This window comes from Callionymus lyra, chromosome 2, assembly GCF_982586985.1.
Source record: "Callionymus lyra chromosome 2, fCalLyr1.hap1.1, whole genome shotgun sequence".
Taxonomy (NCBI): Eukaryota; Metazoa; Chordata; class Actinopteri; order Syngnathiformes; family Callionymidae; genus Callionymus; species Callionymus lyra.
Window position 1 is genome coordinate 20,096,123 of NC_141819.1, and position 26,581 is coordinate 20,122,703.

Genomic DNA, 26,581 nt, shown 5'->3' on the forward strand with positions numbered 1-26,581 from the left:
TTTATATCCCGTTAGTAGAATATTTAAAACAGACAATATCCAAATTGCAGGTTTTTTTTAACCGAAAAGTTAATCATTATTAATTGGTATTATATTTATATATTTTTATTTATTTACAATATGTATTTACCTGACAGATGGAAGGATACTGTACTTGATGTATATCAATTAAAGATAATTTCTTTACTCAACTGTGATCTCTACAAGCGCACACATATGAGTAAAGTCGATAAAAAAAACATTAAGGACTTCACTGATTTCACCTACTAAAGTGTAAATCAATGGCATCATCATGGTAAATTATTGTGTATTGACACCTGCCAAGCGTTTTCCACGAACCCAGTTTCTGATTAATAATGGAGCGGTTTGATTTTTGAAGATATTTAGAACTGATAAGTAAGTTCTCTCTTTCAGACAATGCTATCAAAACATCCTGTAGAGCTGCAGAAGTGGAATGAGGGTAACTATCAAGCCTCAACTTGTTACAATCAGCAATTGATTCGTCGAATGTTCAGGCGGTTCTCTTCTCTTTCTCCGTAAGGAACCTACTTTGGCTCTTACAACACCTAATCCAGAGCTCCAGACCAGATGTTGCAGACATGGCAGTAGCAGTCCTTCTTTTGGTGCTCTCTGCTGCAACATCCAGCAACGCTGTGCGTCACACATCTTATCTCAGGATGTAAAGCTGATTTGTTTCTTCTTAACATGAGACTATTTTGTTATTTTATAGGTGGCTCTGAGAGAGAAAAGGCATCCCGTATTACCTTCTACCTTTTCCTCCTCATTCAGGAATTCAGGTTTGTACTTTCCAGCTTTCCTTAACGACAGAAATACGAAGGTAGACTCAATTATTAGACTCTACGTGTATCCTTCTGTTAACTTAAATTATTATTTGACATATTTAAAAAAGCTTCATTTACAGAATTATTTAGACATTCTACTGATGAGTCATTGTTGATATGTGGTATAATTTTAATTTCAAGCAATTCACTCTGTGGGCATTTATAGTGGGTAGTGAAGAGTTTATATATGCTTGTGTAATTGTGTATGATGTGTGATTTGTAATGTGTTGACTGTTCCATTCACCGTCCGGTATTTGCATTCCAGGGCTGTTATTACTCGTTTCACATTCTTTGAAAAAATGTAAACAAAACGCACAACTACAACAACATACATTAGTGCAGGTAGATGCAGTTGTTTTTGTGTAATGTTCTACAATATTTTTTCTAAAACCTTAAAACCCCACCTAGGTTTCATTCCTCAACATTTGTATAAACTAGCAGTAACATGTTGGTAGCAATTTCCAATGAGGTGTGAGTTGATTTGGTGCAGAGGTGTTTTTTTTCAATCCTAAAAAATGTAAAACAAAACATGTGCAAAATTAATTTAATCTTTGTTGATGACCAACTTAAAAGCCTACATTGGGCTTCAATAACATCAACCATGAATAAAGTATGCTGTGTAGTGCATTGTGGTACTTCACGTTTAATCAATCCTTGTGTTATATTAGGGTCAAGGTGACCCGGAGGGTCAAAAACCTGTATATTTGTGGTGTGCCTTGTGTTATCTCTGGGTCAACGATACCTCAAACACATTTGTTTTCGGGCCTTCGGGTCACCTTGACCCTGACGTAACACAAGAGTTAAGTAATTCCCTGTGCGGCTCATGGGGTTTGACCTTGACATATGTTATTGAATAATTCCATGATATTTGATGTCTCTTCAGCAATGTTTTTTAAAAGAAAAAAATCTCAAGAGTAGATTTCAGAGATTTATTTCGGCTTAAGAGTTCTGAAATGGATTTGCTGATAATGTCACATTGGTTTTTAGTTTGTCGTCTCGTCTGAAGATGTAGTGAAAATGTTTAGATTTTAAGTTGATCACATCTGGCTTTAATAATGTTGACAGTGCTGGATGTTTGCGATGCAGGTGGTTTCTGTCTCAATGGTGGAACTTCTGTCCCATCACTGCGCGGCGAGCACATGTTCTGCTTGTGTCCCGATGGGTTCGAGGGAAGTGTCTGTGAGACGGGTCAGTGTCTGCACTTCAGTCAAAAGATGTTGATTCTTCTTGATGATCTGAGTATCTTTTAACGTGGCAGACAAGAACATTGGCTGTTATGAAGGTCTGGGACTTTACTACAGCGGGTCTCAGTCCAGGTCTGAGACTGGACTTCGGTGCCAGGTGTGGGACCTTCAGACACAACAACGATACTTGTTTGAGGATGTGAACGCTGGCAGGCACAACTACTGCAGGTATGTGAGAGCAGACCTTTTGTAACGTGCAAAATAATCAGTACAAGTCAATGTAGACGGAGGCAAACATTGAGTTGTTGCTGTGAACAGGAATCTTGAGTACAAACGTCGTCCATGGTGTTACGTTTGGAGGAACTACCAGCTGACCTGGGAGTATTGTGACATTCCAATCTGCGCCACTGCCAAAGGTCTCATAATTCATCTCTATCAAGTGTCTTATTTCATTTACGATATAATTCAGTTGCTCCTCCTCTGGTAGTATTGGGTCATCCTGGACCTTCAGAACCATCAGAAGCACCAGAAGCACCAGAGCCAGGTGTGTTCACCAATATTATTTGTTTTTATCAATATTAACGGTCAGTTGTTTACTAGTTTTCCCAAATAAATGTTCAATGAAAACATATGTGAAGCTGAGACATTTCCAAACCGGCACAGTAACTGATGCGTCTCCCTCTCCCACACAGCCTGGACCTGTGGTCGTCGTAGCCGGAGGAGACAAGCCAAGATTGTTGGTGGAACCGTCTCCACTGTGATCTCACATCCATGGGTCGCAGCAATATTTTGGCAGAGTAAATCCAAGCAGAAAGTATTCAGGTGTGGCGGGAGTCTGATCTCTGGCTGCTGGGTGCTCACCGCCACCCACTGTTTTCCAAAAGGGTCGGTCAAACCAGGAGGTCCAGAGACGTTCTTCACTCTTTAAACCCCTTTGTTTTCAATACAGCAATAAAACAAAAGTGCAACGCTTCTCTGTCGCCCTGGGAAAAGATGCCACCAATGTCACTGATGAGGCGGCTGAGCAGAACTTCCAGGTGGAGAAAATGATCTTTCACGAACATTACAACAACAGCAATGGAAACCACATCAACGACATCGGTGAGCGGACTGATGACATCACAGGTTTTGGATGAAACTGTACATCACAGTGACATCGTAACAAGGTCTGACATCTTTCAGCTCTTCTCAAATTGAGGTCCAGAAATGGCCGCTGTGCGGTGGCGAGTCCTACGGTGAATACGGTTTGTCTCCCAACACCATACGAGGATCTTCTGCCCGGTACCATGTGTGAGATCGCAGGATACGGGAAAGAGAAACACAGTGAGAAACCGAAAGACATTAAAGTCACCCGATGATTTAACTTTGCCTTGTTGTCTGGCAGGTTTGTGGTACAACTCCAAGTACCTGAAGGAGGCCCAGGTGAATATCTTGGACCACAGTGTGTGTCGGCAGCAGGATCACTATGGGAACCTAATCCTGGAAAACATGCTCTGTGCCGCTCATCCTGAGTGGAGCAGCGACTCGTGCGAGGTACTCTGACCTGTCGACGCTTGATCGTTCACGTCTGAAGAGTGACTGATGTGTCCGGGTCTGCAGGGGGATTCAGGAGGGCCGCTGGTCCGTCAGGTGAACAACGCGATGGTCCTGTACGGGGTGGTCAGCTGGGGTGACGGCTGCGGGGAACGGTTGAAACCGGGTGTCTACACTAAAGTTTCAAACTACATGACGTGGATTGAGGAGAAAACTGCTGCCTGATCCTGCCTACATCCACGAGGAGCAGAAAGATTCTCGCCTTAGTCTTGGACCTGTAACAACAATCAGTTCTAGTTAAAAACATAAAAATAGATTGAATACAACGCTGTTCTACTTCACTTAACAGCAGCATTGCATACAATTGAGAACATTGTTTCTGGCTCCCTCCAGTGTCAAAACAGTGTAACTGCAATTTGTCACAAACCGCTTCCGCATTTGTTTACAAAACTGAAGACTTGGGTCTTGTTGTGTACGTTTGTGGTTTTATCTTCATGATAAATTAAAAAAGTATCCAACTATTTCATATGAAATCTATTACCTACTGCTGTAAAATTGTTGGCGGTCACATGACACATGGCAGGGCATGACGCATTCTGGCTCTGACAGTTCTACTGTGTCATGACTGTTCAACATTAGACAATTATTACAGAAAAATGTAAATGCTGTGCTGTATATAAGCAGCTTAGCCAACAACTGTGTTTTTTACAGAGAAAATTAAATATGACTCTTTTTTTTCAGATGTGATCATTTTCATCCCTTTCACCTTAACGGACACCCTTAGACAGTCCGTAGTCGGAGCTCATCCTCCAAGGGAGAAAGATTATATCCCTGCATAAAGTCTGCATCTAATTATTTTTGCTTACATTTATGAATATCTTTCCTATCTTTGTGCTATACATAGCCAGTAGGTGGCGGTATAAACCTTTAAAAACTATCTTGAGTCGTCCGACCGACCAAGTAAAGTTACTTGACACTTCTTGTCAAAGTCCTAACATATAATTACCAAACCAACAAACCAAAATATTGTGCGATAGGGATGTAAAAATGCTGAATAAAAACACCAAACATCAAAAAATACATTTTATCATTAGTGACCTTTTCCTGTGTGAGTGCTGCTGACATCTTTCTTAGAAGACAGGCGCACAGGCGTGAAAATAATAAATTGGTCACTGTTACTAATTTTCTCTGAGCAAAATATTGAACAGCAAGAGATGATATTGAAAAATAAAATAAAAATATGATCCAACTTATTTTTGTATTGTTGTGTTTTCTGACCGTGTGAACATGTGTGTGAATGTATCAGATATTACAGGAAAGTTGCGCTTTCGAGGTTTTCTAAACTGAAACTTATCGACAAGCATCTGAAGTTGTTGAGTTCCTCTATTCATTGTTCCAAAAAAAGAGCTACATTTTTCCACTTTCACAGGCCGTTGGTTCACAACTTTATTTTCTCACCATTCTCGTGCGCTGTGGTTGTGTAGACGTGCAGACAGCAAAATTCCCCCGATGAGTCATTTGTAACGAAAGCCTTTTAATTAATCTAAATGTCTCTGACAAGGACAAACATTTGAACATGTTTCAACTAGAAATCAAAATCCAGGACGGTTATAACAATGGTTGTGTGTTAAGAACCTGTCCTGTAGGTTCACCTGCAGCAGGCACCGTTGCAGGGCGAGTCTGTCTATTCAAGCAAAACCGTCCCCAAAGCTTCTTGGAACTTTTTAGGACCCCAACATTTATTACCTTGTAAATCTATATCATCACCAGTGTCAGAGCCTTGACAACTAAAATGACTTGCACTATGGCTCTAGGGCACCTGAAGTCTACATAAGACTTCAATATTTCGCTATTAAATCAGATATCTAAGAATCACAATAAGGCATGTGTTTGGATTCACCACATATATCAATATCAAGCGTAAAGAAGACATAAGGAGGTCTGATCTCCCTCATGGACACATCTCAAAAAACTTTCATCAGGGAAAAAACAAGCTGGTATGAAGACAAACCAGTTGACAGAGAATCTGGGTCATAACATTCTACATGTGTTTTTTATAAACAGAATGTACTCTCAGTAATTATGCACAGACTCAATGAGTCTCTTAACTTGTGATTTTGTTGTTAGGTCAGTCAAATGTGTTACTAGAGCAGCAACATAAAATCATGTCCTCTTTGTTCCAGTAAAATAAAGACACAATCTTTCACTATCACCTGGAGACAGAGGAGCACATGATATTCTAGCCTTGACTTTTAAAATGTTATCAACAATAATCAGATTGGAAATAAAAAAACAACTAATTTTAAAGCCTTGTTTAACCTGTTTGAGGCCGAGCGGATCATGTTTTGTGACTCCACGATCCTGAAGTCTAAAAATAATGTTTATGGCTCTCAATGAAATAGTATAACTGCAATATTGAGAATTTGTTTTTCATTGCAGACAGCTTTTGGCATGTAAGTTTAAAAACAATACATCAGAACCTTTTTTTCTTCATAACGCCTCCCTTCCGTGTCACACCTGTGCAGGGCAACACCCACTTGCACTGCAGGGTGAGTCTGGACTCCGACATCAAACTGTGAACAGTTTGTGAACAGTCTTGCTCATCTACTCCTGACGGACCCAGCCAGTGTGAGTATCCAACCACAATTTAAAGTTTGATCTACTTGAATGTGAGAGTCCAAGATTCTTGGAAACGACTCTTGACTTGTTTTGCAGACACGTCATCATGCCGGAGACTGCAGAGGCGCACTCCAGTGCTCTCACCACCAACCGTAACTGCACCATCGAGATCACTAATGTCAGCCACAACTACTGTCTGATCAGACCCAAGTAAGTGCCAAGATCATTAGAAAGGAAGAAATGTCCGCTGTGATTGGACCAGGTTAAATGAAAAATAAACTGAATGAAATGAATGCTTAAAAATAAACTTACAATGCAAATGTGATTAGAAATTATCTAGAATTAAAGGGTTTTAGAACTTGTAAATAATCAGAATTTCACAAAGATTGAAACTATTTTTAATATCAAGTGCATCAGCAGACAACAATTGATTGTTGAGCACAACCTGAACCAGCAACTCTGCGTCCACAGGGTGCACATGGAGAGTGGGTATCCCTTCAGCCCACCTCAGCCGACCATCCAAAAGGACAAGACTGAAGTCTGCTCCTTCACCAAAGATGACAACAGTGCGAGCGGCGCGGTCGGGGTCCTGACCTACGAGCTGTTTCACATGGCAAAGGGCCCCTGCAACGAGATCATGGCCGTCATGTTCTCCGTGCCCTTTGACTTCAACTTCTACACGAACTGGCTCGGGGTGGGCGTGTTCGAGAAGTCGGTTCAGTGCGACGGTGCCCTGTTCAGATCGATGTACAACGATGAGGAAAAGAATTTCACCCGCCACAAGTCAGACGGTTCTGGAGTGAAGTACGATAGTCACCGTGTCCAGGTCCGGGCCACCATGTCGGATGAGGGGAAGGCCATTATCAAGTTGGAGCTGTATGAAAATTAAAGCCCATTCATTGTAGATGTACACATATGAATGCATGAATAAAAATATGATGAAGAATGTTCTCTCTCTTGACATTTTTGTCCATTAGAAACGTTCTGACTCATTAGAGAAAAATGGGATTCTTTATTAGTCGAGCTGATTTTTAAGTTCATCATTGAATTAAATGTTACATATAAAGATATACTTGTTTTTATAGTTCTTGCACAGTAAAGAAAGAATAATAAATTCAACAAATTCACAATTGATATGCCTATGTTTCCATGAAAGCCTAGACGCTGATATTGCCTGAAAAGAAATGATGACTCAAACTAATTCAAAAATAGTTTCTCATAGAGAAAGAAATACACATTCATTAAGCACTCAGTCATGATCTTTTAACATTATTTCAAAGATTTTCGAAGATACAATTTCTATTCCTGGTTATATTGATGTAATGTCAGTCATTTATTATCATTTATCTTATAATGGTATGAGACAAATGGTAAATTATATAAATTACATGAGATAATTTATATATATATATATATATATATTTTTTTCAAACTGGCTTCAAATGAAAGCTGCTAATGCTTGAGAATTCTTCGTGGGGCTTCACTCAAATGTCATTTGGTCTCCATTTCTGTAGATTTCCAGACACAAGCTGAAGAGACACACTTTGCATGGATCGTCTTGAGACTGTTTTTTTAAAGACTTTTTTGTCTGTGACAGTAGGGCGCGTCAGTTTATTGTCGTCTTGAGGAATGACACAGAACCAAACGGTCCGGATCGTCAGAATGTTTTTAAAAGCTGCACCTTGAAAATGTCACCAAGTCTAAACAAGTGGAAGCCAGGGTGGGTCCCGTAGGTGGAGACGGTCCTGGGTGAGTTCATCTCCATTTCATTCGCCTGCAAGGATCCTCAAGACGAAGACTACGTTTGTGAGCAGGTCGACTGTGCACCGACAGGTGAGCGAATTTCAAGATTAAGAACATTAAAAAATGCTTAAATCCAAATAACATTTGTATCATTTACAGCAACATGCCTGAGACAGCCGAAGCACTCGCAGCTCTTCAGACCAGTCGCCGAAATGTCACCATCGAAGTATGCAACCTGTCGCGGAAATACTGTCTCATTGACCCAAAGTAAGTTCAGCAAATTCACTCAGTGAAGCAAAGCATAAAAATGTATTTGAGTTAAACTAGAAAAAGCATATTTATCACAGAAACCTGTTTAATATATTTATATAAGTATTCTGTTTTTCTACTATTATAGTAATGTTAAAAAAAACATTTAGTCTGATAAATACCCTTATAATTCTTTACAAATGACATAATTCTGATAGCTCAACATAGACTTCTGCTTTTAATTTGTAACCAAATGCCAGACTTATTATTTTCAACTGCAGCCACTCAAACAGCACATTTGAAAAATGCACATGACAATGATTTAGTTTCCAGAAAAGAGGAGTCTGACAGATTAATTTGTTTAGTTAACCCAAACCTCAGTGCTTTCTTGCCGTGTTTGCTTTGCAATTGGACCTGACTTTTGCGACATTGTAACGTCTCATGAAAAAATGTTTTGTCAAAGCCAAATGACTATTTTCAAAAATTACATATCTGTAGCAACCCTAACATCTCAACTCATTTGTAAACGTGGGTGCAACTTCCAGATCCTTATTCAAAATATTACTGAAAAAAAGCAAACGTGATCCACAAATCGTTATCATTTTAACAATAGATCAAAGGTAAAGGTAGAAATTACAAATTTGTTGCAGAACTTTATCCACAAAAATGAAGGAATAGGAAAAAAATACTTGTTATTATTAGAATTATTCTGTAAAATGCAAACTGCAGAGAGAATGATCTTATAAGGCAGTGTGACGATACACAATTCTGAAGTAGGTTTTTGTCGCTTGAGCAGAGTCTACCTGGAAAGCGGTTGCGTCCACAGCCCTCCAGCTCCCACCATTCGTCCCCTGAAGACTGAGCTCTGCAACTTCAACAAGACCTCAGCCAAAGCCTCTGGCACGGCGGGTGTCATGACCTACGACCTGCTGGGCCAGGGCCAACGTAAAGGTGACATCAGGATGGCCATCATGTTCTCGGTGCCTTACGACCGGAACGTCTATCAAAATTGGTGCGGGCTCGCGCTCTACGACACCAGCAAGGAGTGTGACAAGGGTCTCTTCAAAGAAATGTACTACGAGGAGCAAACAAGCTCCATGAAGCGGCAGGAGTCCACCGGCTGTGAGCTGTCGTTGGTAGGGAACGGTGTGGAAATCAAGGTCACCATGAGTCCATTGGGACGATCCATCATGAAGGTGGAAATTTGGGAAGACGTCTTCGGTCCACCTACGTTTCAGCAACATTGAGCTGGTCCAAACAAGCTGAGACTAAGTGTGTTATGTTCAATAAAGTCTTTCACTCTTTTGATATCATCTTCAATAAAAAAGTGGACATCACAAAAGTCAGATGTTTGCCAAGTCTTTTTGTCAGAGTCTCAGTGGTGCAGATAAAAACAGGTGATATCACCTGGTAAGGAAAGGAACGTTATTGCTCAAATAACTTAAATTAAAATGACAAAGTACTGAACCCTATTTTAATATTACATTGAATTAAATTATGTGAATGCTGAAAGTCAAATGGTGAGTTCATCTAATCAAGAGCCATATTAATTAAAGATGGAGCGGGAAATATGAGAATAAAAAATCAGTTAAAAAATAGAATTAGTGAATAATTCTCAAACGGACTATCTTCAGATAATATAACTACCCATCACATTTCAAACCTTCAAATTATCTTACAGTCTATGTTCACAAAATGTATCAAAATTGTGCTATGATGACATAAATAGTAGCCTCGCTCTCATCGTAACCGACAAGATATTTTCTTGGAGAGGTATTGAACAAGTTTAACGAGTCAAAATCAAGTTAAAAAATGTTAATAATCAGCTTTTTTCGTTCATCAGTGCATTGACTATTTTTACATTTAGAGGAACTCAAACTTAACGACTTCAGCACAATGACACAGAATAAAAGAACTTACCAGAAGTGATGTTTTACATACAAAGAAACTATCCTTGCCATTTTTTCAGCCACCACTTTACCTGTCAATCACAGTTCAATCTTAATATAAAACTTTGTGCAGGTCGATTCTTTGCAGTCATGACAAAGATGATTGGACAAGAGAAGTCACTCAGCCAGAATGAAACATGTATTGTATTACATCGGTTACATCAGTATTAAAGTGAGAGGAGGTGCAAGACTGCTGAGATGAGTTGATTCAAACAATTGTACCTGACGGTTCGTATCACTGTTGTGGTGAGAAAACATCTCAGTGAAGTCCACACGGATACAGATCATGTTCAGGAGTGTGTTGAACATCTGCAACTATGATATCCGTGAGTGAAGTCCAGAACAAATCAGGGGTTCACAACTGAATAAAATAAATATATTGGGGCTTTTTTTTTATTCATTTATTCTTTTAACAGCGTCAAGTCATTACACATATGTGCCGTGATTTTTACAGTAGATGCACAGGTACAGTTTCAAATATTTTATTTAAATTCTACCCTGACAACTGTCACAGATTAAAAAGGACTTGAACGCTCTGTGTGTTCATGCCACAGTGTTACAGTTTTCCTTTCTTAGTTAAGCCATCCCAGAACAGCTTTGGTGGAAAACCCCCACATCTGACCCAAACCTCTTACTGAGGTACATCTCTAGCATGTTCAGCGGCATCTTCCTCACGTCATAACCTCTGAACCTTTTTCGTCCTTTTGGGTCTACTGGGACGATCTCTTCTGTACTGTTCTGATCGTTTCGCCCGATAGCAGCATACGTCGGGAAGTGACCCCTCAACTCTTTTGGTAGATCGTCTGTGTAACTTGGGCAGCAGTAGGCTGACCATAAATACTCTGGCACAGCAACACGGTGGTCTTTCAGCCAATGGTCGTCGTTGATATACGGCATGATTCCTGTCACGATGTAGGCGCTGCCCAGACAGTAGGCGGCGAGTGTGGTGTTGACACTATCTTCCAGGAACGCCCACGGCCCGTCATTGGACCACTCCTTCTGAGGCACCACGTTAGTCAAGGTGAAGGTGGAGGATTTGTCTTCATAGGTGTGGTGATGAAGGCTCGGGTTCAGGTGTCCTCTGGAGTACGTGGAGTTGATGTAGTCCAGATTCACTGCCTGACTGTTCACCAAGTTCTTGTCCAGAGGGGGGGGAGGAAAAGGAGTCATGTTTCCATCAGCCGTGGAGTTGGCCAACTACGAAGACCAGATAAATAGATCAGTTTGTGATCACAAAATTAACACTTTTCATTGATCAGTATTGATTTTTTATCAGACTCTACCAGCTGACTTGTGGCCACTCCCACCATTATCTCATCAGAGATCAACATTTGCAACCTTTACTGCTTACAAAGGATTTCTATAAAACATAATATTGACATGAACACAGCAAACATAGGTTCAGTGTTAACAAGATAACCTAGTATGATGGACATAAACCCCTCTAACCCTGCTTCCTGAATCAAAATCTATGATTGAATTTCCAAAGTCCATACCTGAGGCTCAAACATCCAGTTTTCTGCCGGTCTCTTTCCTGATGGAACTTCAAACTTGTACGCAGAGAACCACGGTGAGCGGCGGGTCCGGCTGTATAAGGTGGCGAAGCGATACTGGTTATGGAAGTGCTGGCAGAGAGGGGTTCCGCTCAGACCTTTTGGGGGCCAAGACCTGTAGAAAAAGTCCAGACATGAAGAGAAATTCCCGACATCTGCTTGGGAAGGGCAACAGGCCGTCGCCCAGAGAAGCAGAGCGAGCAGAGGTAGCATGTTGAGGGAGCAGAGTCAAACAGAAGAAAAACAAGCTGCTCTCCACTTCCTGTTGAGGCGCCAGTAAGAGGGGAAGTTGTAATGCTGATCACCATCCTTTTTTAGATGCTGGTGAGCAACACTATAATTAGGTCGTAAATTCTTGTTCTTTCCTTCAGTGGTTGTTGAAAGAATCCTTATAACATTCTAGTGGATTTGAGCTCAGTATTTACGCATCACGGTCGAGAATACAGATTCAATGACATGAGATGGAGACCCTTCATCTTCCTGAGAGACCATATAGCACTTCACTGTCCCGATCCACCATCATGGACCTTCTCTTCCATATTCACCCCCTGTAGAATGACACCTAACATGTTCTTCCACAGTAGGCATGTCATGTGACACACCCTGAGTGCAAATGTAGGTCATTGTGTCTTTTTATGTGGTCGATGAGAAACTAAAACAAAAAACCTTCCCTAAATTATTTCAAAATTGAGACCCATAAATTGATGGAACGGAAATACTACAAGTATACCACAAGCACTTGTAGGATTTTAAAAACTGCATCTACCAGGAAGAATACTACAATTCAAATATAAGCAATGTTTTTATTTGTATATTTCTTGTTAGAATACTACAAGTCCAATAACTATTGATTCTATAATCATGCTGTGTTTTACTTTAAATCAATACAAAGCCTGGGAACAAAATGAAATCACGAGGATCGATAAGTGGAAAGGAAAGTGTTACGGTTTAAGGTCAAATATCACTTTTTGTGAGGCCCACAACATTCCAAAGTGGATCAGAGCTCCCCAGAGTTCTCCCTACACAAACAACGGAACATAATTTACTCCCCCACGACACTCCCCCTTCACCCGGAACTTGTTATCAGGAGTCCCGTCAGGCTGCAGCTCTCCTCTGGCGTTCAAAGTACAGTTCTGCAACAACTCATGTTCCAGGTCAGTAAAATACTTTGCTGCATGCATCTGGTTTATAGAAAGTGTTTCGTTCCCCAGATGCGGTATGGCTGAATTCCTCATTGCACTCAAAGAAGAAGCAAAATTGAAATTGGATACTGAAACTGTAGTCACTGTTTTTCAGCCTCTTAGCAGTCTCAGAATTAAGCTAAGAACTGCAGGAATTCCTTTCCTTGGACTTTGAGTTCTAAGGTTCTGTGGCAGCTGCTGGTCTAGTTTGATTATATAAATGAAGAACAAGACTTTCGAGAAAGGTAGTAAAGTAGAATAACAGGGGGGTTCAGGGGACAATCCAGCTTGATGCGAACCTTCTGTCTGCATGTGTGTTTCCTCTGTAATGTTTTCTTAAGCTTGTGAAAACACACGACTTGCCCATGTGGCAACAAAAGCAGGGGTTCCTTCCTACATGTTTCTCCCAGAAAACCTTCCTTACAAACAAAACTTACTTAATTATGACCCTCTGAAAGTGCTCACCAACATTGTGTATTAAAACCTTCTACCATTTTGATGATTCTTTGATTTGTGTTTCTCGCAGCGCCGACGGTAATGGACTTCAACATCGTAGCAGCTTCACTGGTGCTTTTAATGAGCATACAGAATGTTCCCATTGCCCAAGCTGGAAAAATTCTGGTGTTCCCAGTGGATGGAAGCCACTGGGTGAACATGAACCTGTTGATCCAGAGCCTCCACGCTAGAGGTCATGAGGTGACAGTTGTGCGCAGCACCACCAGCTGGTACATTAAAGAAACTGCAAGTCATTACCACTCCATCACAGTGACCCTGCCAGAGGCCATTGTAATAGAAGACCAGGACTTCTTTGTCGTCTTCCTGAAGAAGATGTTGAACATTCAGAGTGAAGGAGCCTCGCCAGTTGCCTTCGCCAACTTCTACTGGGAAATGCTTGGTGCTTTATCGAAAATCCACGAACAGGCGAGTCAGCTGGGTGTCCAGATTTTTGAGGATAAGACTTTGATGCAGAACCTTCGTGATACGAGGTTCGACGTCGTCCTCATGGACCCCGGGTTGCCTGTGGGAGTCCTGGTGGCTCACGAATTGAAGTTGCCAACTATTTTTAATGTACGATGGATCACCAGCGGGGAGGGACATTTTGTAGTCGCTCCTTCTCCAACATCCTATGTTCCCACTTCAGGCTTTGCGGTTTCAGATCAGATGACCTTCACTCAGAGGGTTCAGAACTTGCTCCACTTCATCCTCAACACTTTAATCGACAAGTTTGTGGTGTGTCCTCACTATGATAGACTGGTGGAACGATACTTTGGTTCAGAGGTAAGCTTCTATCGCCTCCTTCAGGGGGCAGACTTCTGGCTTATGAGGGTAGACTTTGTATTTGAATTCCCACGACCCACAATGCCTAACATCGCCTATATTGGTGGATTTCAGTGTAAGCCTTCTCAGCCTCTGTCCCCTGAGTTGGAGGACTTTGTTCAGAGCTCTGGTGATCATGGGTTCATCATTATGTCTTTGGGGACTTTGGTCAAAGGGCTTCCTATGACAATCACCTCAGAAATTGCTGCTGCTTTTGCCCAACTTCCTCAAAAGGTCATATGGAGACATGTGGGTGAGCGACCAAAGAATCTGGGTAACAACACCCTGCTGGTCGATTGGTTGCCTCAGAATGACCTACTGGGTCACCAGAAGGTAAAGGCTTTCGTTGCTCACGGAGGTGCAAATGGGATTTATGAGTCCATGTACCACGGAGTCCCCGTCGTCGCTATCCCTCTTCTGTTCGACCAGTTTGAGAACGTCTTACGACTGGAAGCTCGCGGGGCGGCCAGAGTGTTGCAGGCAACAGAGCTGACATCAGAGAACTTTCTAGAGGCACTCCAGGATGTGATCCAGAACCCGTCCTACAGGCACAACATGAAGCGACTCTCTGCTCTCCATCGAGACAAGCCCATGCCCCCCCTGGAAACGGCTCTTTTCTGGATCGAGTTTGTCATGAGGCACAAAGGAGCGTCACACTTGAGGACAGAGTCGTACAAGATGTCCTGGCTCGCCTATTACTCCGTGGACGTCATTTGCTTCCTAGCGGCCTTATTGTTGATGCTATCGCTCATTGTTCTGGGATCAATGTGGTTTTTGTGCGTCAGACTCTGCAGGAGGACGAAACACAAGAAGGAATAATATCATAATATAATGACTTTAATTAATTTTACTTTGATTTACTTAAGTTGCACCATTTACATTTCCTGAAGAAAAATGACTGATATAATAAAAGACTGATTTTTAAAAGATTGATCACTTTTTTCTAGAAGTTGTCTGTCAATACGGATGTGGTGTTGTGATGCTGAGCTGCTTTTTCTGAGAAAAGAACTATGACTAGTCTATTGCTCTTGTAAATGAAGTCATATTAAACATATTAATTGAATTATTTTGGAGTTTGTCTCCCAGCCTATACTCGACTGGTTATTCTATCAATATATTGATTTATTCTAACCATTTTGACTACGGAATAGAAGCAGTTAAACACATTAATACATGGTATTTTATGAATATAAAAATAATCGATTTATAGCTCAATAATATTTATTTCACCATTAAAAAATAATAATAATAATTCATTTTATTTGAAGGTCACACAGGTCAGAGTACATTTAAAACAGAAGAGCACGTTAAAACATCAGTAAACATTATTAAAATATAGAATGTATCAGCAGTGAAAACTGGATAAAATGTCAGAAAAGGCGGAGGAAACTAAATCAGGGGCAAAAGGCGTCCTTTAGTAGATTAGTTTTAAGTTAACATGTACAAACTGGTCAAATACAGTCATATTGAGGTTTCAGTTGCGTCATCTTTAATGTTATATTCTTAAACGTTCTTCTTGCAGATCCATCTGTACTCAGTTTTGCAGGACGCGTCCATCCAAGACTGTGTTATCTTCTCCATGGTATCTATGTGTCCACAGTCTTCTCCTAGTGGATCATCTTGCTTCCAGTCATCAGGTTCCGGAGCCATCCCTGGCCTGCTGAGCCAGAATCTAGAATAGAAAGAATTGTTTAATTACTGTAACCACCATTTGTTTAAAATAAATTATATTTCTTGCATACTTTAGATCTGATGTTGGTGAGCTTCCATCCACCCAGCGCCAGTCACCCTCCACCTCCTGATCTGTTAAGCCGATCCAGACCCTGCTTTCTGGGTCCAAAGCCTGACTGGTGTTGAAAATAAACATCTAAAACAAAAAAAATACTCAGTGTAAAAATAAGAAAAGCTTTGTTAATGTCTCTTTTTATCAGCGGTCTTACTTGTTCTTGCTGGCTGTTGACGATGAGAAGGTCGCCCCCTTGTGACTGACACCAGTATCTGCTTGGATTCCACGGAAGTTTCCGAGTTGAGAAATAATAGCAACGATTCTGGAAGAGTCTCCAGCCGTCTTCACATCTTCTGCAAACTCTCTCTGAAGAAAACATTTAAATAGTAAAAAAAACAATAAAAACTTTAGTTGAAAGAAATTACTCTGGGTAATTAGTTTAGGAAATAAAAATAGAAATATAATAAACACGTAATAATTTACATTATTAATTCATTCATATATTTGAGTTCAATATAGATGAACGCAAATAAAGTTGGATACAAAATCCTCAAAGCAAATTAAAATGTCAAATTGTAAGACAAATGTAAAATATGTATTTGAATCCATATATAATATTTTGTCCATCAATGTATGTATTGAAATCAGGGCCGGGTCTAGGCAGGGGCAAGAGGGGGCCCCTCAAACTTACATGTAAGTAAGTAACAGCACAATGCCCCCTCAAGATTTGTGGCTGCCCCCTCATACATGCCTGTCTAGACCCGGCCCTGATTGAAATGATCTATTTCTGGTAATCAATGTTTTTATTTTATTTTAATTATTTCGTTAAGTAAAAAATAGAGTCTTCTCACATTGCAGAAGAATAATGCATGTTGTGAGCAGAGCAAACAGTGAAAGTGTAAAAGTACCATTCGTCCTCCGGTCAGTCATCGGGCAGTAGAGGTCTAGGGTGTGGAAAGCTTCTTTGCTTGACTGAAGTTCTTCAAGAATCTTCTGATGGTCCTTCATCAGGGATTTCTCATTCTCTGCCGCGTTTGCCAGAAGCAGACTCAAATTGAGGTTTCTGTCTTGCTCTTTTCGTAACGTCATGCTCAGGTTTCTCAAACTTTCTTGGCTTTTCTGCATTTCTCTTTGCAATCTTTCGTTCATCTCTTGGACGTCTTGGTTCCTGCCCATCATCTCGTCCCTCAATGTCTCTCTCTCCTCCAGATGATTCCGCTTCTCCTCCTGCAGTTGATCGTTGGTCCTGGTCAGCATCTCAATCTCCAAGGACTTGTTCCTGATCTCCTGCTGCTGCGTCAGCATCTTCTGGACCAGCAACTCACGCTCCTCAGACACGTGTACACTCGCAAAGGTCTGGTTCAGTATTCTCTCCATCAGCAGGTTTGTCTCCGAGCTGAAAACCAAACGTATCATCTCAAGTTCTGCTGAAGTTTCGTTCAGTTGCGTGCGCAGTTCGTCCAGCAGGTGGCAGCGTCGAGTCAGGTGTTCACTGTAGCGCTTTAGTTCCATGTTCTCCTCGGTGAGAGAGAAGATGTCCTCGCTGATGTTCTGATAGTCCAGGACCAGCTTTCTCCATCGTGGACTCCCATCCCACCTACTAGAGTCTACTTGATGAGGAGCAAAATAAAATATTTTATAGATTTATTAGCAAAACAAAGCACTGTTTCCAGTATGTGCAAAATAAACTCTTTATTCGTAAGCATTAAATCCTTTTTTATAATTATTTGTTTGAAAATCATTTCATTAAAAAAAAAAAAAATCCACATATAGTATGAAATTGTAAGTCCAGCAATTAAATTACATATTCCTAATTCATTTAATTCATTTATTTGTCAAGACCAAAAGAGGGCAGAGCTGCTTGTTTCATCAGTTATTTGATCATGATTAGCTCAAAGTTCCATTAGGAACTTTAGTGGTTTTTGTCATTATTATTAAATTATTCAATAAAAACAAAATTTGTCATTTAAAATGCTGAGAGACTCACAGAGGACGGTGAGAGTGAGACAGGTGACCAGCAGCAGCAGACAGGAGACTGACAGACTGACTACTAGGCAGCAGCTTTGACGGGTAGATGTTTCTCCACTGAAGAACTCGGATCCTGTAAAGATGAAGAGAGAAAAATGAAAGATATTTCCTCCAGTCTGTGTGATCGTGGAGGCTCAACACTGACCTGCCTCCAGTTTGCTGCCTCCTCCTACCGTCGACGGTTCCTTCGTCCACGTGAGTTTGTGATGAGCCGTCATCTTCTCTCTGGAGAGACTTCACCTCACGAAGAACACACCTGGATAACGCTGCAGCTCTGCTGCTCCCTCTTGTTATACCAGTGACCTCTGACCTTCACACGCTTATCTGTGCGGCAACAATGACCTCCTCTCTGATGACACCTGGATGGGTGCAGCACAGGTGAGGAGCAGAAGCTGATAACACTCTCTGTATTCACCGTGACCTGTGACTTGGACCTGCAGCAGACGGATCATGCAAACAAAGCTCTTCAGATGTTCTCTCGGGGGCTTCGAGGATGGCGGAAGGTCAAAGGTGACACATTTGCAGGTGAGAGAGATACAAGAGTGAGACGTTTGCTTACTGTCGGGAAGAGTCGCACTCATTGTTGCTGTTATCACTGAGATGTGTTTTCCCACCAGCTGGAGCTTCTTTCTAGTCGTGTGTTCTGATATTAGCTAAACCTATGAAGAATATAAAGTTAAATAAGTTAAGGTCACCTTTTCACTTTACTTAATTGATTTCATTTCCTTTCACTCATTTACAAGTAATTGTTATTTCAAGGTTTCAGAACTCTTTCTATCCGTCTGCTGTCCGGATCATGAATATTGTTTATTTCAATGTAGTATATTTTATATGAATCGATTATTAATGAATTATTCATATGCAATTTTATGGTAATGCTTCTTATTTTAATTTAATTTATTGTATTTTATTTAATATATGTCTTTTTATTCCATTCATATTATTTCATTTTTATATTCAATTTCATATCCATGTTTACTTTTCTTACTTAATGGCAGTATTATTTTATCATATCCATATTATGGTGTAAAACATGTTACTTTTGACATAAAGCAGCTGTGGTTGTCAAAAGCTCCCTGTTAAGATTCAAATTATTACGGTAATACTTAGATACTTAGATATCTGAATCGTCTACATGAAATAAAAAGTCCATAAATGTCCCATCAACTAGTAATGATAAATAAAAGCTATTTTTATGGAGTTACATAATTAAAGTTAACATTTGATTTGGTCAAATCATAATCTTAAAATATGTCATCAAAGGAGAGAAAGGTTTAGTAAACAGCTTTTCTAAATCACAAAAAAACACAGCAAAGCAAAAATGATAAAGTCGATTTATTTAATCCCAGCTACAAAGGGTGAGAGGCACACACACACACACACACACACACACACACACACTGTCAGAGTGTACAGGAATGTTCATACCATTACAACATTTTTACATTTTGTGGTGATAATGTTAAATTAAAATAAGACAGCATTAGGTTAGTTTTAAACAAAGATGCAAAATATGGATCGGGATTCAAGGTCTTGGATCACTCTGGAATTGTGCTCTTCCAGACGACGAGATACACCAAGACTGGGATCAGACTCACAGGTACCAGGGTCATTACGACCACCAGCCACTCGGGGGCGTCCTCCAGCAGCTCCTCGTCTCTGGAGCAGTTGGAAAAGTAGTCCGAGTGAACTTCCAGGAAAAAGTCCTGGATTGTTGGATTTGGGAAGAAGCAGTTGATGTTCTGGGACAGAACCTCCAGACACAGAGTCAAGTCGTTGTACGGCCTGGAAGAGAAGGAATGTCGGTGTCACACCTTTGTTTAAAAAACACTTTCATCTTTCATCACTGAAAAAAAGTCAGTTTGTAAATGACTGGAACGATAAAATGGCTTTGTTTAAGAGAATATTCCAAGTATTTTTTATGTATTTTTATATTTGTTATAGAGTATACAATCTATCTAATATTGTCCTGATTATGAGATTAATATCAGAGACGTTTTTTCACACGTTCAGTGTTTTGAGTGCGCCATCTAGTGGGGAACTATGGGAGATTGTATAGTCAAGTTTACAAAAACTGGACAAAAACTGAAATTTAGTTAAATGGACTTGATGGATATCATTTCAATTTGTGAATTCCCAATAGAACATTAAGGGACCTCAGAGTTCAGTCTGTTCTGAGCTGATGAATCTCACCTGACGGTGCGTTCAAAGACACACCAGTCCTTGGGCTGGATGGTCTCCATGGCGTCAAAAAAATGAACTCCACAAAAACGGTAACTTAACACATAAAGGTGGTCGTAGTTGCACAGCCCCGACTGAATATGGTCCTCCTTCTCCTGGAACCTCTCTGAAGGGCAGACCATAATATTCACAGCACCATCAGGGTCCATCTCGCTTATTTCCTCCGAAATCACAAGTGTTTACACAGGAAGCTGTGATGACACCAATTTCCTGGCATTAAACTCACCGTCTTCCTCATAAACAAACTGGCTGCTCTGGTTGTTGTTTACTTCAACTTCCCTCAATTCTTCGTTCAAACTCCACGTTGAGTTGTGAAACTTCTTTGTTGCTGCGAAATAAAGTGAAGTATTGACAATTTTTGATGACATTGTTAGGCATTTTTAATCCAAAGCTTGCACATCCGAAATGATTCTCTCTTAACATACTCTTGAAAATGATCAGTTATTATATTTGAATACTTATTTAAATCTTTTGTTTTGTTTAATGACTTACACTGATATATTTTAAAAGAACATATTGTACAATACTCTTGTTTAAGATTTAATTTTATACTTTTAACGTCTAATTATTTATATTGTAACTTATATAACTCAAACATACCACTTTATAGTCAACTTTAAAATAGTCCTTGTACAAATGTAAGCATCACCTTCTATATATCAGCTCCACATTAATTTGTCATTTCAATGACAGGCTGCACATTCTCACTATACTACATCATTGAGAAGCACATATATAACTTTTCTTAAACCACTTTTGAAGACAAATGTAAACACATATGAAATGTATGTCTTTAAATTTAACGTGATTTAATTGATGGTTATTTTTATCAATTAAGTAAAAAGTTTTATACTTACTGTTTCCTCTGTCGAGTGAAGTCACAGTTTGGTTCCGGACGGTCTCTCTCAGCTCCTCTCTGGTCACATTAGCGGTTTCTGACTCCAAAAGTTCTGAAAAAGAAAAAGGTAATTTTTTTAAAACCGTCATGGCTACGATCAGGGTCAGAGATCAACCGGTTCAGCTGGAAGGCAAGAGCGGAATAAACATCATCTTCTAGTCCAGAGAGAAAACAGAGACGCACCGAGTAGCAGAACCAGGACCAGCAGCTGACGGGTCATCGTGACAGAACCTCTGCCTTCACGCGTGTGGACTTAGTGAGGCTGTAGAGCTGTGTGTGAGAGCTCCAGGAAACACACACACAAACTAACCTCCAGCGTGACACACACACACATTTATTTACTATATATTATCCTCTATATTTATTAACTATAATGTCAATATTTCAATCATCTCTCACACACAAAAACCTAAACACACATATATATGAAATATGAAATAGGGTACATTTTTTAAATTTGTCAAATTAAAGCTTTATTGTTAAAATGCCATTTTCTTCTCGTTTTTAATGAACCCTGAGATGAACCGCAGCCCCACGTTGGCCCTTGCTGTGCCCAACTTTATGTAATAACACAACAATTTGAAAAATCTTACAATTTGAGCTCCATTTGGTCTCATTTAGATGCTGATTCACAAACATAATTTCAGTTTTACAATTATATTCTGGTCTTGCAAGTGAAATGTATATATTTACAAATGCAAATTAATTGTAAAGACAGAAATAACAATATATGTAACATTTATATTTGTGCATATGAAAATACACATGGAAACCACCAAAATGAAGCCCATATTAAAGCGCAGTCGTATTGTTTCTGAAGGTCTACTGGGCCCAGTTTAGTTTCCTGAAGGCCGAGGAAACCTCTCTTGGAAATGTTCCTCTTCTGGTTCCTATTCTGTCAACAAATCCCCATTAACTCATCACAACTGACTCAAGAATGTCACTCTAATTGTCAAAAGCAGAAGCTTCCGGGGTTTAAGTGGCGGAAGTGAAGAAAAGATCCAATCTCAGGCGGAAACAGTGGCCTGAAGGCCTTTCAAAGATTCGTTTTTTCTGTCTGACACTAGAGAAAAACGTATATTAGATATATATAGAAAGAAAACACAATGAAAATAAATTTGCTTCAATATATAAATCCTGCACATCACCAAGTGAGTCATTTTTGGCTTTCTTCTACGATGTCACGACACTTACGATACATGTCATCAAATACTGACCTCTAGTGACCAATGTGATAAACTGCAGGTCAAGCTGGTCATCGCACACGTCATGACACTATCTTTACATTTGCTTATTATTGTGTGATATTTTCATATCTTTTTCAACCAGATAATGATGTGTCACAAATCAATGCATCTAGTTTATGGAAACCAATGCCGTATAACATGTTTGTCCTTTTTGTATTTCAATATATAGATTAAAAAAATGAATTCCTCAGTGTAAATAATATCAAGAACTAGTGACTGAACTGGGTTTGAATGAGGACCAGGCCTGGGGGTGTGGCAGGGTAGCTCCGCTGGGTCAAACCTGGGTTCAACAGTTTCACAGATTTTAACCACAGAAACAAAACAGAAGTTTAAAACCTGATAAACCACACGAGCAGAAACACCCGTCACCATGGAAACAGCTGCCATCCTGGCAAACAGCTCATCTATGTTCCCACCAAGAGGCACGGAAGCACAGAGGTCACAACCCCGACTTCTCACGTAAACAAGAGCGTTCCCACCAAGTGAAAATCCTAATATCCATTTAAGTTAAAGAAAACTTGCTTATAATTGCAAATAATGTTTGAAACTAATTTATCTGAACATCAATGGACATTATTTATTATTTATTCATTTGAGCAAAATGTTACAAGCCTGAATAAATGCAACATCATTAAATTTAAAATACTTTTTTAGCGAAAGTACTTTAAATCCATCAAGCTTTGGAACCTAAAAAATAATGCAGAAAAACCCTCATTCAAATCTGTAGCCAAATATCAAACTTCAAATATATACCATAAAACTTGATTTAATCACATAAAAAAATAATTATTAACAGACAAATGTTTGCAATCTTTAAAACATTAATTATAATACAGTATAATATATATATTATATGTTTATTTAGGTCATGGCGACATCTTTTATTTACATTTTTTGAGCACAGTGTGTTCAAATAATGATCTTAAACAATCTTCATATGGTTTGTTATTCAGTTGTTATATATAATAACATCAACATAAATGATCTTCATTAACATGTAAAGTGAGTTAGGGTCACATTGAGGTCATTAAAAACTCTTGCCTGATTGGTGGAGATTGAAAAGGGTTCAACACCTCAATGGTCTTTAAAGGTTTGATTTTAAGGAAGTGTATAAACTTGCAGATGAACTGGACGACTCTGGACATGATCAACAGCTCTGGTAAGATTTCTTCTTCTTTTAAAAGATAAAGTTGAAGTGATTGAATTTAGATAATTTCCAATGTTTTTTGTCGTTGAATATTGTATTTATGATGAATGAATCTAAAATTATGTGTCATACCGAGTCAGCTTCTTGAAAAAGGAACTTAACTTCTTCTGATAATTTCTTTATTGTGAATGAGTCATTTAATCAAGTGAATACAATATATAATAACATAACAATAATAATAATAAATCACGCAAAATAATGAAAATAATGAAGTATAAAAAAACTAATTTAGAGAAATAATAAAGAGGATGGACAAAAGATAATTAAAAGTCAAATTTCATTTATATCCTTAAAATGATTATACCATTTTTACTTAACTGTTCTTTTTACATTTCCTAATAAATCTTGCGCATTTTAAATACCACCTAGTAACATCTGAATGTTGCTCTATTTAAGATTTAAAAATAGATTTAAAAAAAAAAAAAAACTTTCTCTCAAATACACAAAACATGTTGTTGTTTTTTATTATTTAATACAAACTTTAACTAACTTAATTGTGGTTAGAATGTTGAAATTTGCGTATTTGTCCAATAAGAATAACTAGATATTTTACTTAAATTCTGCTATATTTTCTTTTTGTTATCTGCTTCTCTCAAGTGGAAAAGTATATTTTAAAAATGACCTTTAAAAGTACTGTAATATACATAAAACAGATCTCTCTAGATGAATATAAATGACTTCAGCAGGATTTCACCAAAGAAACTTTCTGTCAAGAGGAAATTCTATTTGTTGTAGTTATACATCGGCAGACTTTAATTTTGAATAAATTAGTGAGAAATGATCATAAAGTCATGTGACCAGGTTGATGAGGAAACACAATAAGCTTCCACGTGCTAACAACACGAGCGACACACGAGCCGTGATTAATGATGCAAACACACTTCCTGTCATTTATACATGAAAACATACATGACCTACTTCTTCTTCAAAAATCCTTGTCATGGTTATTTTTGTGTTTATTTTTATGATTGTGTTTCAGATGATTGACTTAATAACTACCTTTATCTGAAGCTCACAATGATACAGGAACACAATTACTTAATTACACAATTTATTGTGACGCACCATCTGTAACTGCAGATCAATAAAGTGAAGGAATAAAGTCATGTGAAGTTGATAAAAAATTAACTTACTTGCTGCTGATATTCTCCTGCAAAACCATTGACAGACTCTGATCACACTTGATAAAAATGATGATGAAAAAGAAAACTCACCACCAACCACTTCCTGCCAGTCGTACGCTCAAGCGTGCCTGTCTCGCTCATACCTGCTGCCGGTCACGCTTCTCACCAACTTGTTTCACTCTGACTGCACCTGATTCTAACACGCCTCGATATCAAAGCGTTCTAACCTTCACAATGTCTTCTCATCTCACCATTATTTAAGCTCTTTGTGACCCTGGTCTCGAAAAGCGCTATATAAATAAATATTACTTACTTACTTACTTACTTACTATGGTGTTCAAAACTTTTGTGTTTGCAGCGATGGAGGAGGATTTCTACGAGGAGTTCGCCGACATCAACTACGACGACTACCTCAACTACTCGCTGTGGAACTCCAGCGACTCCTCCTCCTCCGACGCCGACGTGGTGGTGGCGTCAGACTGGTGCGAGGCCGGCGAGCAGGAGTTCACCATCAAAATGTTCCAGACCTGCGTCTTCGCCCTGATCTTCCTCCTCGGCCTGGCGGGGAACGGCCTCGTCATCGCCACCTTCATCCTGTACCGCCGGCTGCGCCTGCGCTCCCTGACCGACGTCTTCCTGTTCCACCTGTCCGTGGCCGACCTGCTGCTGCTGCTCACGCTGCCCCTGCAGGCCGTGGACACCAACCTGGGTTGGGTCTTCTCGGCGGGGCTGTGCAAGGCGGCGCGCGCCTGCTACGCCCTGAACACGTACAGCGGCCTGCTGCTGCTAGCTTGCATCAGCGTCGACCGCTACATGGTGGTGGCCCGCGCCCAGCAGATGCTACGACTGCGCAGGAAGATTCTCACCGCAGGGAAAGTTGCCGCCGCCTGCGTGTGGATCGCCGCCGTTCTCCTCAGCCTCCCGGAGGTTCTGTTCGCCGGGGTCACGGGCGCCGGGGCCGAGGCCTACTGCGGCATGCTTAAGAGCGGTAGAATCAAGATGGCCACCAACGGCACCATCATCGCCGTCTTCTGCGCGTCCTTCGTGGTGATGGCGGCGTGCTACTCGCTGATCGCGCGGGTGTTGCTGCGGGGAAGCAAGCAGCTGCGCGGGAAGCAACTGCACCGTCAGCGCACGTTGAAGCTAATGCTGGTGCTGGTCCTGGTCTTCCTGGTCTTCCAGCTGCCGTACACGGTCGTGCTGTCCCAGAAGATGGCGGGTCAGTTCTGCGCTCTGCTCCTGGAGTACGTCACGTGCACGCTGGCCTACGCCCGCTGCTGCCTCAACCCCATCCTTTACGCCATGGTCGGCGTGCGCTTCCGCAACGACGTGCTGAAGCTGCTCCGGGACCTGGGGTGTGGTCTCAGGGTGCGAACTCAGAGCTCGGGCTCCGCCTCGCTCTCGTCGCCCGCCCCGTGCTCGCAGGCGTCGCCTGACAAAAGCTGCTCCAGCAACGAGCCGGCGGCGGCCAATAGGTTTAATTTCGAGTCACCAAAGTGAGGTTGAAGGTTTGGACCACAGATACTATTCACTTTACGCCATTTGTGTACCAGGTTAGCTCCCGATGAAATCTTCAAAACGCTTCATTGAGTGATGATGACGGATGTTTGAACTCGACTATGGATCGTTTCTCTATTGTTTATGTCAGTTTGAATAAATGCAACTTGTGTAAGATGTGTTTACTCGAGGGAGTGACGGGTGTGACAAGAGGAACTGGAGGGTTTGGTGAGTCATCGTGAGTCACATTAAGGAGGTGAGAGAAAGACTCAGAGTTCGCCCCTATATCATGAACCCATGACCTGTCACCACTGTGCTCCTATGTATCTGTGTCAACATGTGGGTTTGTTTTAGCTGCAGACATGTATGTGCCACCTTTGACCCATAAACTTAACTCTGATCATTTTCAACAATATTCATGTTGACTTTTATCAAAATACTTT

The 26,581-nt window shown here is 40.3% G+C and overlaps 7 protein-coding genes and 1 pseudogene across 8 annotated transcripts; 5 read left to right on the forward strand and 3 right to left on the reverse strand.

The window, feature by feature from the left end:
* Positions 1-541: 541 nt before the first annotated feature.
* plaub (plasminogen activator, urokinase b) lies at positions 542-4,080 on the forward strand. Its single transcript, XM_087783955.1, has 11 exons — positions 542-653; positions 731-797; positions 1,929-2,030; positions 2,101-2,254; positions 2,345-2,442; positions 2,514-2,570; positions 2,719-2,911; positions 2,976-3,127; positions 3,209-3,349; positions 3,411-3,559; positions 3,626-4,080. The coding sequence occupies exons 1-11, from the start codon at positions 600-602 to the stop codon at positions 3,782-3,784; spliced, it is 1,326 nt and encodes a 441-aa protein (XP_087640081.1). The 5' UTR covers positions 542-599; the 3' UTR covers positions 3,785-4,080.
* Positions 4,081-6,075: 1,995 nt separating this feature from the next.
* On the forward strand, positions 6,076-7,124 carry LOC148085864 (DELTA-sagatoxin-Srs1a-like). The gene is made up of 3 exons (XM_087782791.1): positions 6,076-6,187; positions 6,275-6,388; positions 6,650-7,124. The coding sequence occupies exons 2-3, from the start codon at positions 6,285-6,287 to the stop codon at positions 7,065-7,067; spliced, it is 522 nt and encodes a 173-aa protein (XP_087638917.1). The 5' UTR covers positions 6,076-6,187; positions 6,275-6,284; the 3' UTR covers positions 7,068-7,124.
* A 733-nt stretch (positions 7,125-7,857) lies between these two features.
* Positions 7,858-9,516, forward strand: LOC148085865 (DELTA-stichotoxin-Hcr4a-like). Its single transcript, XM_087782792.1, has 3 exons — positions 7,858-8,011; positions 8,081-8,188; positions 8,967-9,516. Exons 2-3 carry the CDS (start codon positions 8,085-8,087, stop codon positions 9,415-9,417), a joined length of 555 nt encoding a protein of 184 aa, XP_087638918.1. The 5' UTR covers positions 7,858-8,011; positions 8,081-8,084; the 3' UTR covers positions 9,418-9,516.
* A 989-nt stretch (positions 9,517-10,505) lies between these two features.
* LOC148085866 (endonuclease domain-containing 1 protein-like) lies at positions 10,506-11,930 on the reverse strand. The gene is made up of 2 exons (XM_087782793.1): positions 11,616-11,930; positions 10,506-11,316 (listed from the first exon to the last, which is right to left on the reverse strand). The coding sequence occupies exons 1-2, from the start codon at positions 11,883-11,885 to the stop codon at positions 10,696-10,698; spliced, it is 891 nt and encodes a 296-aa protein (XP_087638919.1). The 5' UTR covers positions 11,886-11,930; the 3' UTR covers positions 10,506-10,695.
* Positions 11,931-12,765: 835 nt separating this feature from the next.
* Positions 12,766-15,101, forward strand: LOC148085867 (UDP-glucuronosyltransferase 1-2 pseudogene; annotated as a pseudogene). Its single transcript, XR_015710519.1, has 2 exons — positions 12,766-12,826; positions 13,380-15,101. The product of XR_015710519.1 is annotated as a UDP-glucuronosyltransferase 1-2 pseudogene (transcript).
* Positions 15,102-15,538: 437 nt separating this feature from the next.
* LOC148085868 (C-type lectin domain family 10 member A-like) lies at positions 15,539-17,994 on the reverse strand. Its single transcript, XM_087782794.1, has 5 exons — positions 17,884-17,994; positions 16,805-17,503; positions 16,111-16,262; positions 15,913-16,037; positions 15,539-15,842 (listed from the first exon to the last, which is right to left on the reverse strand). Exons 2-5 carry the CDS (start codon positions 17,406-17,408, stop codon positions 15,674-15,676), a joined length of 1,050 nt encoding a protein of 349 aa, XP_087638920.1. The 5' UTR covers positions 17,409-17,503; positions 17,884-17,994; the 3' UTR covers positions 15,539-15,673.
* Positions 17,995-19,241: 1,247 nt separating this feature from the next.
* Positions 19,242-21,344, reverse strand: LOC148085869 (receptor activity-modifying protein 1). Its single transcript, XM_087782795.1, has 5 exons — positions 21,247-21,344; positions 21,023-21,115; positions 20,392-20,493; positions 20,118-20,271; positions 19,242-19,709 (listed from the first exon to the last, which is right to left on the reverse strand). Exons 1-5 carry the CDS (start codon positions 21,281-21,283, stop codon positions 19,463-19,465), a joined length of 633 nt encoding a protein of 210 aa, XP_087638921.1. The 5' UTR covers positions 21,284-21,344; the 3' UTR covers positions 19,242-19,462.
* Positions 21,345-23,453: 2,109 nt separating this feature from the next.
* Positions 23,454-26,141, forward strand: ccr10 (chemokine (C-C motif) receptor 10). The gene is made up of 2 exons (XM_087782960.1): positions 23,454-23,469; positions 25,000-26,141. Exons 1-2 carry the CDS (start codon positions 23,454-23,456, stop codon positions 26,139-26,141), a joined length of 1,158 nt encoding a protein of 385 aa, XP_087639086.1.
* The last annotated feature ends 440 nt before the right edge of the window (positions 26,142-26,581 follow it).

What these genes read in the sequence shown, in the direction of transcription:
- plaub (XM_087783955.1), top strand. Translation starts at nt 600, where the DNA reads ATGGCAGTAGCAGTCCTTCTTTTGGTGCTCTCTGCTGCAACATCCAGC. An exon ending in AATCTGCGCCACTGCCAAAG is followed by an intron (nt 2,443 to 2,513) that starts GTCTCATAATTC and finishes CTCCTCTGGTAG; the next exon opens with TATTGGGTCATCCTGGACCT. An exon ending in AAACCACATCAACGACATCG is followed by an intron (nt 3,128 to 3,208) that starts GTGAGCGGACTG and finishes GACATCTTTCAG; the next exon opens with CTCTTCTCAAATTGAGGTCC.
- LOC148085866 (XM_087782793.1), bottom strand. Translation starts at nt 11,885, where the DNA reads ATGCTACCTCTGCTCGCTCTGCTTCTCTGGGCGACGGCCTGTTGCCCT. An exon ending in ACTGGATGTTTGAGCCTCAG is followed by an intron (nt 11,317 to 11,615) that starts GTATGGACTTTG and finishes TGGTCTTCGTAG; the next exon opens with TTGGCCAACTCCACGGCTGA.
- LOC148085868 (XM_087782794.1), bottom strand. Translation starts at nt 17,408, where the DNA reads ATGGAACTAAAGCGCTACAGTGAACACCTGACTCGACGCTGCCACCTG. An exon ending in GACTGACCGGAGGACGAATG is followed by an intron (nt 16,263 to 16,804) that starts GTACTTTTACAC and finishes TGTTTTCTTCAG; the next exon opens with AGAGAGTTTGCAGAAGATGT. An exon ending in TCAACAGCCAGCAAGAACAA is followed by an intron (nt 16,038 to 16,110) that starts GTAAGACCGCTG and finishes TTTTTGTTTTAG; the next exon opens with ATGTTTATTTTCAACACCAG.
- LOC148085869 (XM_087782795.1), bottom strand. Translation starts at nt 21,283, where the DNA reads ATGACCCGTCAGCTGCTGGTCCTGGTTCTGCTACTCG. An exon ending in GGTCCTGGTTCTGCTACTCG is followed by an intron (nt 21,116 to 21,246) that starts GTGCGTCTCTGT and finishes TTTCTTTTTCAG; the next exon opens with AACTTTTGGAGTCAGAAACC. An exon ending in GTTTGTTTATGAGGAAGACG is followed by an intron (nt 20,272 to 20,391) that starts GTGAGTTTAATG and finishes TCTGCCCTTCAG; the next exon opens with AGAGGTTCCAGGAGAAGGAG.
- LOC148085865 (XM_087782792.1), top strand. Translation starts at nt 8,085, where the DNA reads ATGCCTGAGACAGCCGAAGCACTCGCAGCTCTTCAGACCAGTCGCCGA. An exon ending in TACTGTCTCATTGACCCAAA is followed by an intron (nt 8,189 to 8,966) that starts GTAAGTTCAGCA and finishes TCGCTTGAGCAG; the next exon opens with AGTCTACCTGGAAAGCGGTT.
- LOC148085864 (XM_087782791.1), top strand. Translation starts at nt 6,285, where the DNA reads ATGCCGGAGACTGCAGAGGCGCACTCCAGTGCTCTCACCACCAACCGT. An exon ending in TACTGTCTGATCAGACCCAA is followed by an intron (nt 6,389 to 6,649) that starts GTAAGTGCCAAG and finishes CTGCGTCCACAG; the next exon opens with GGTGCACATGGAGAGTGGGT.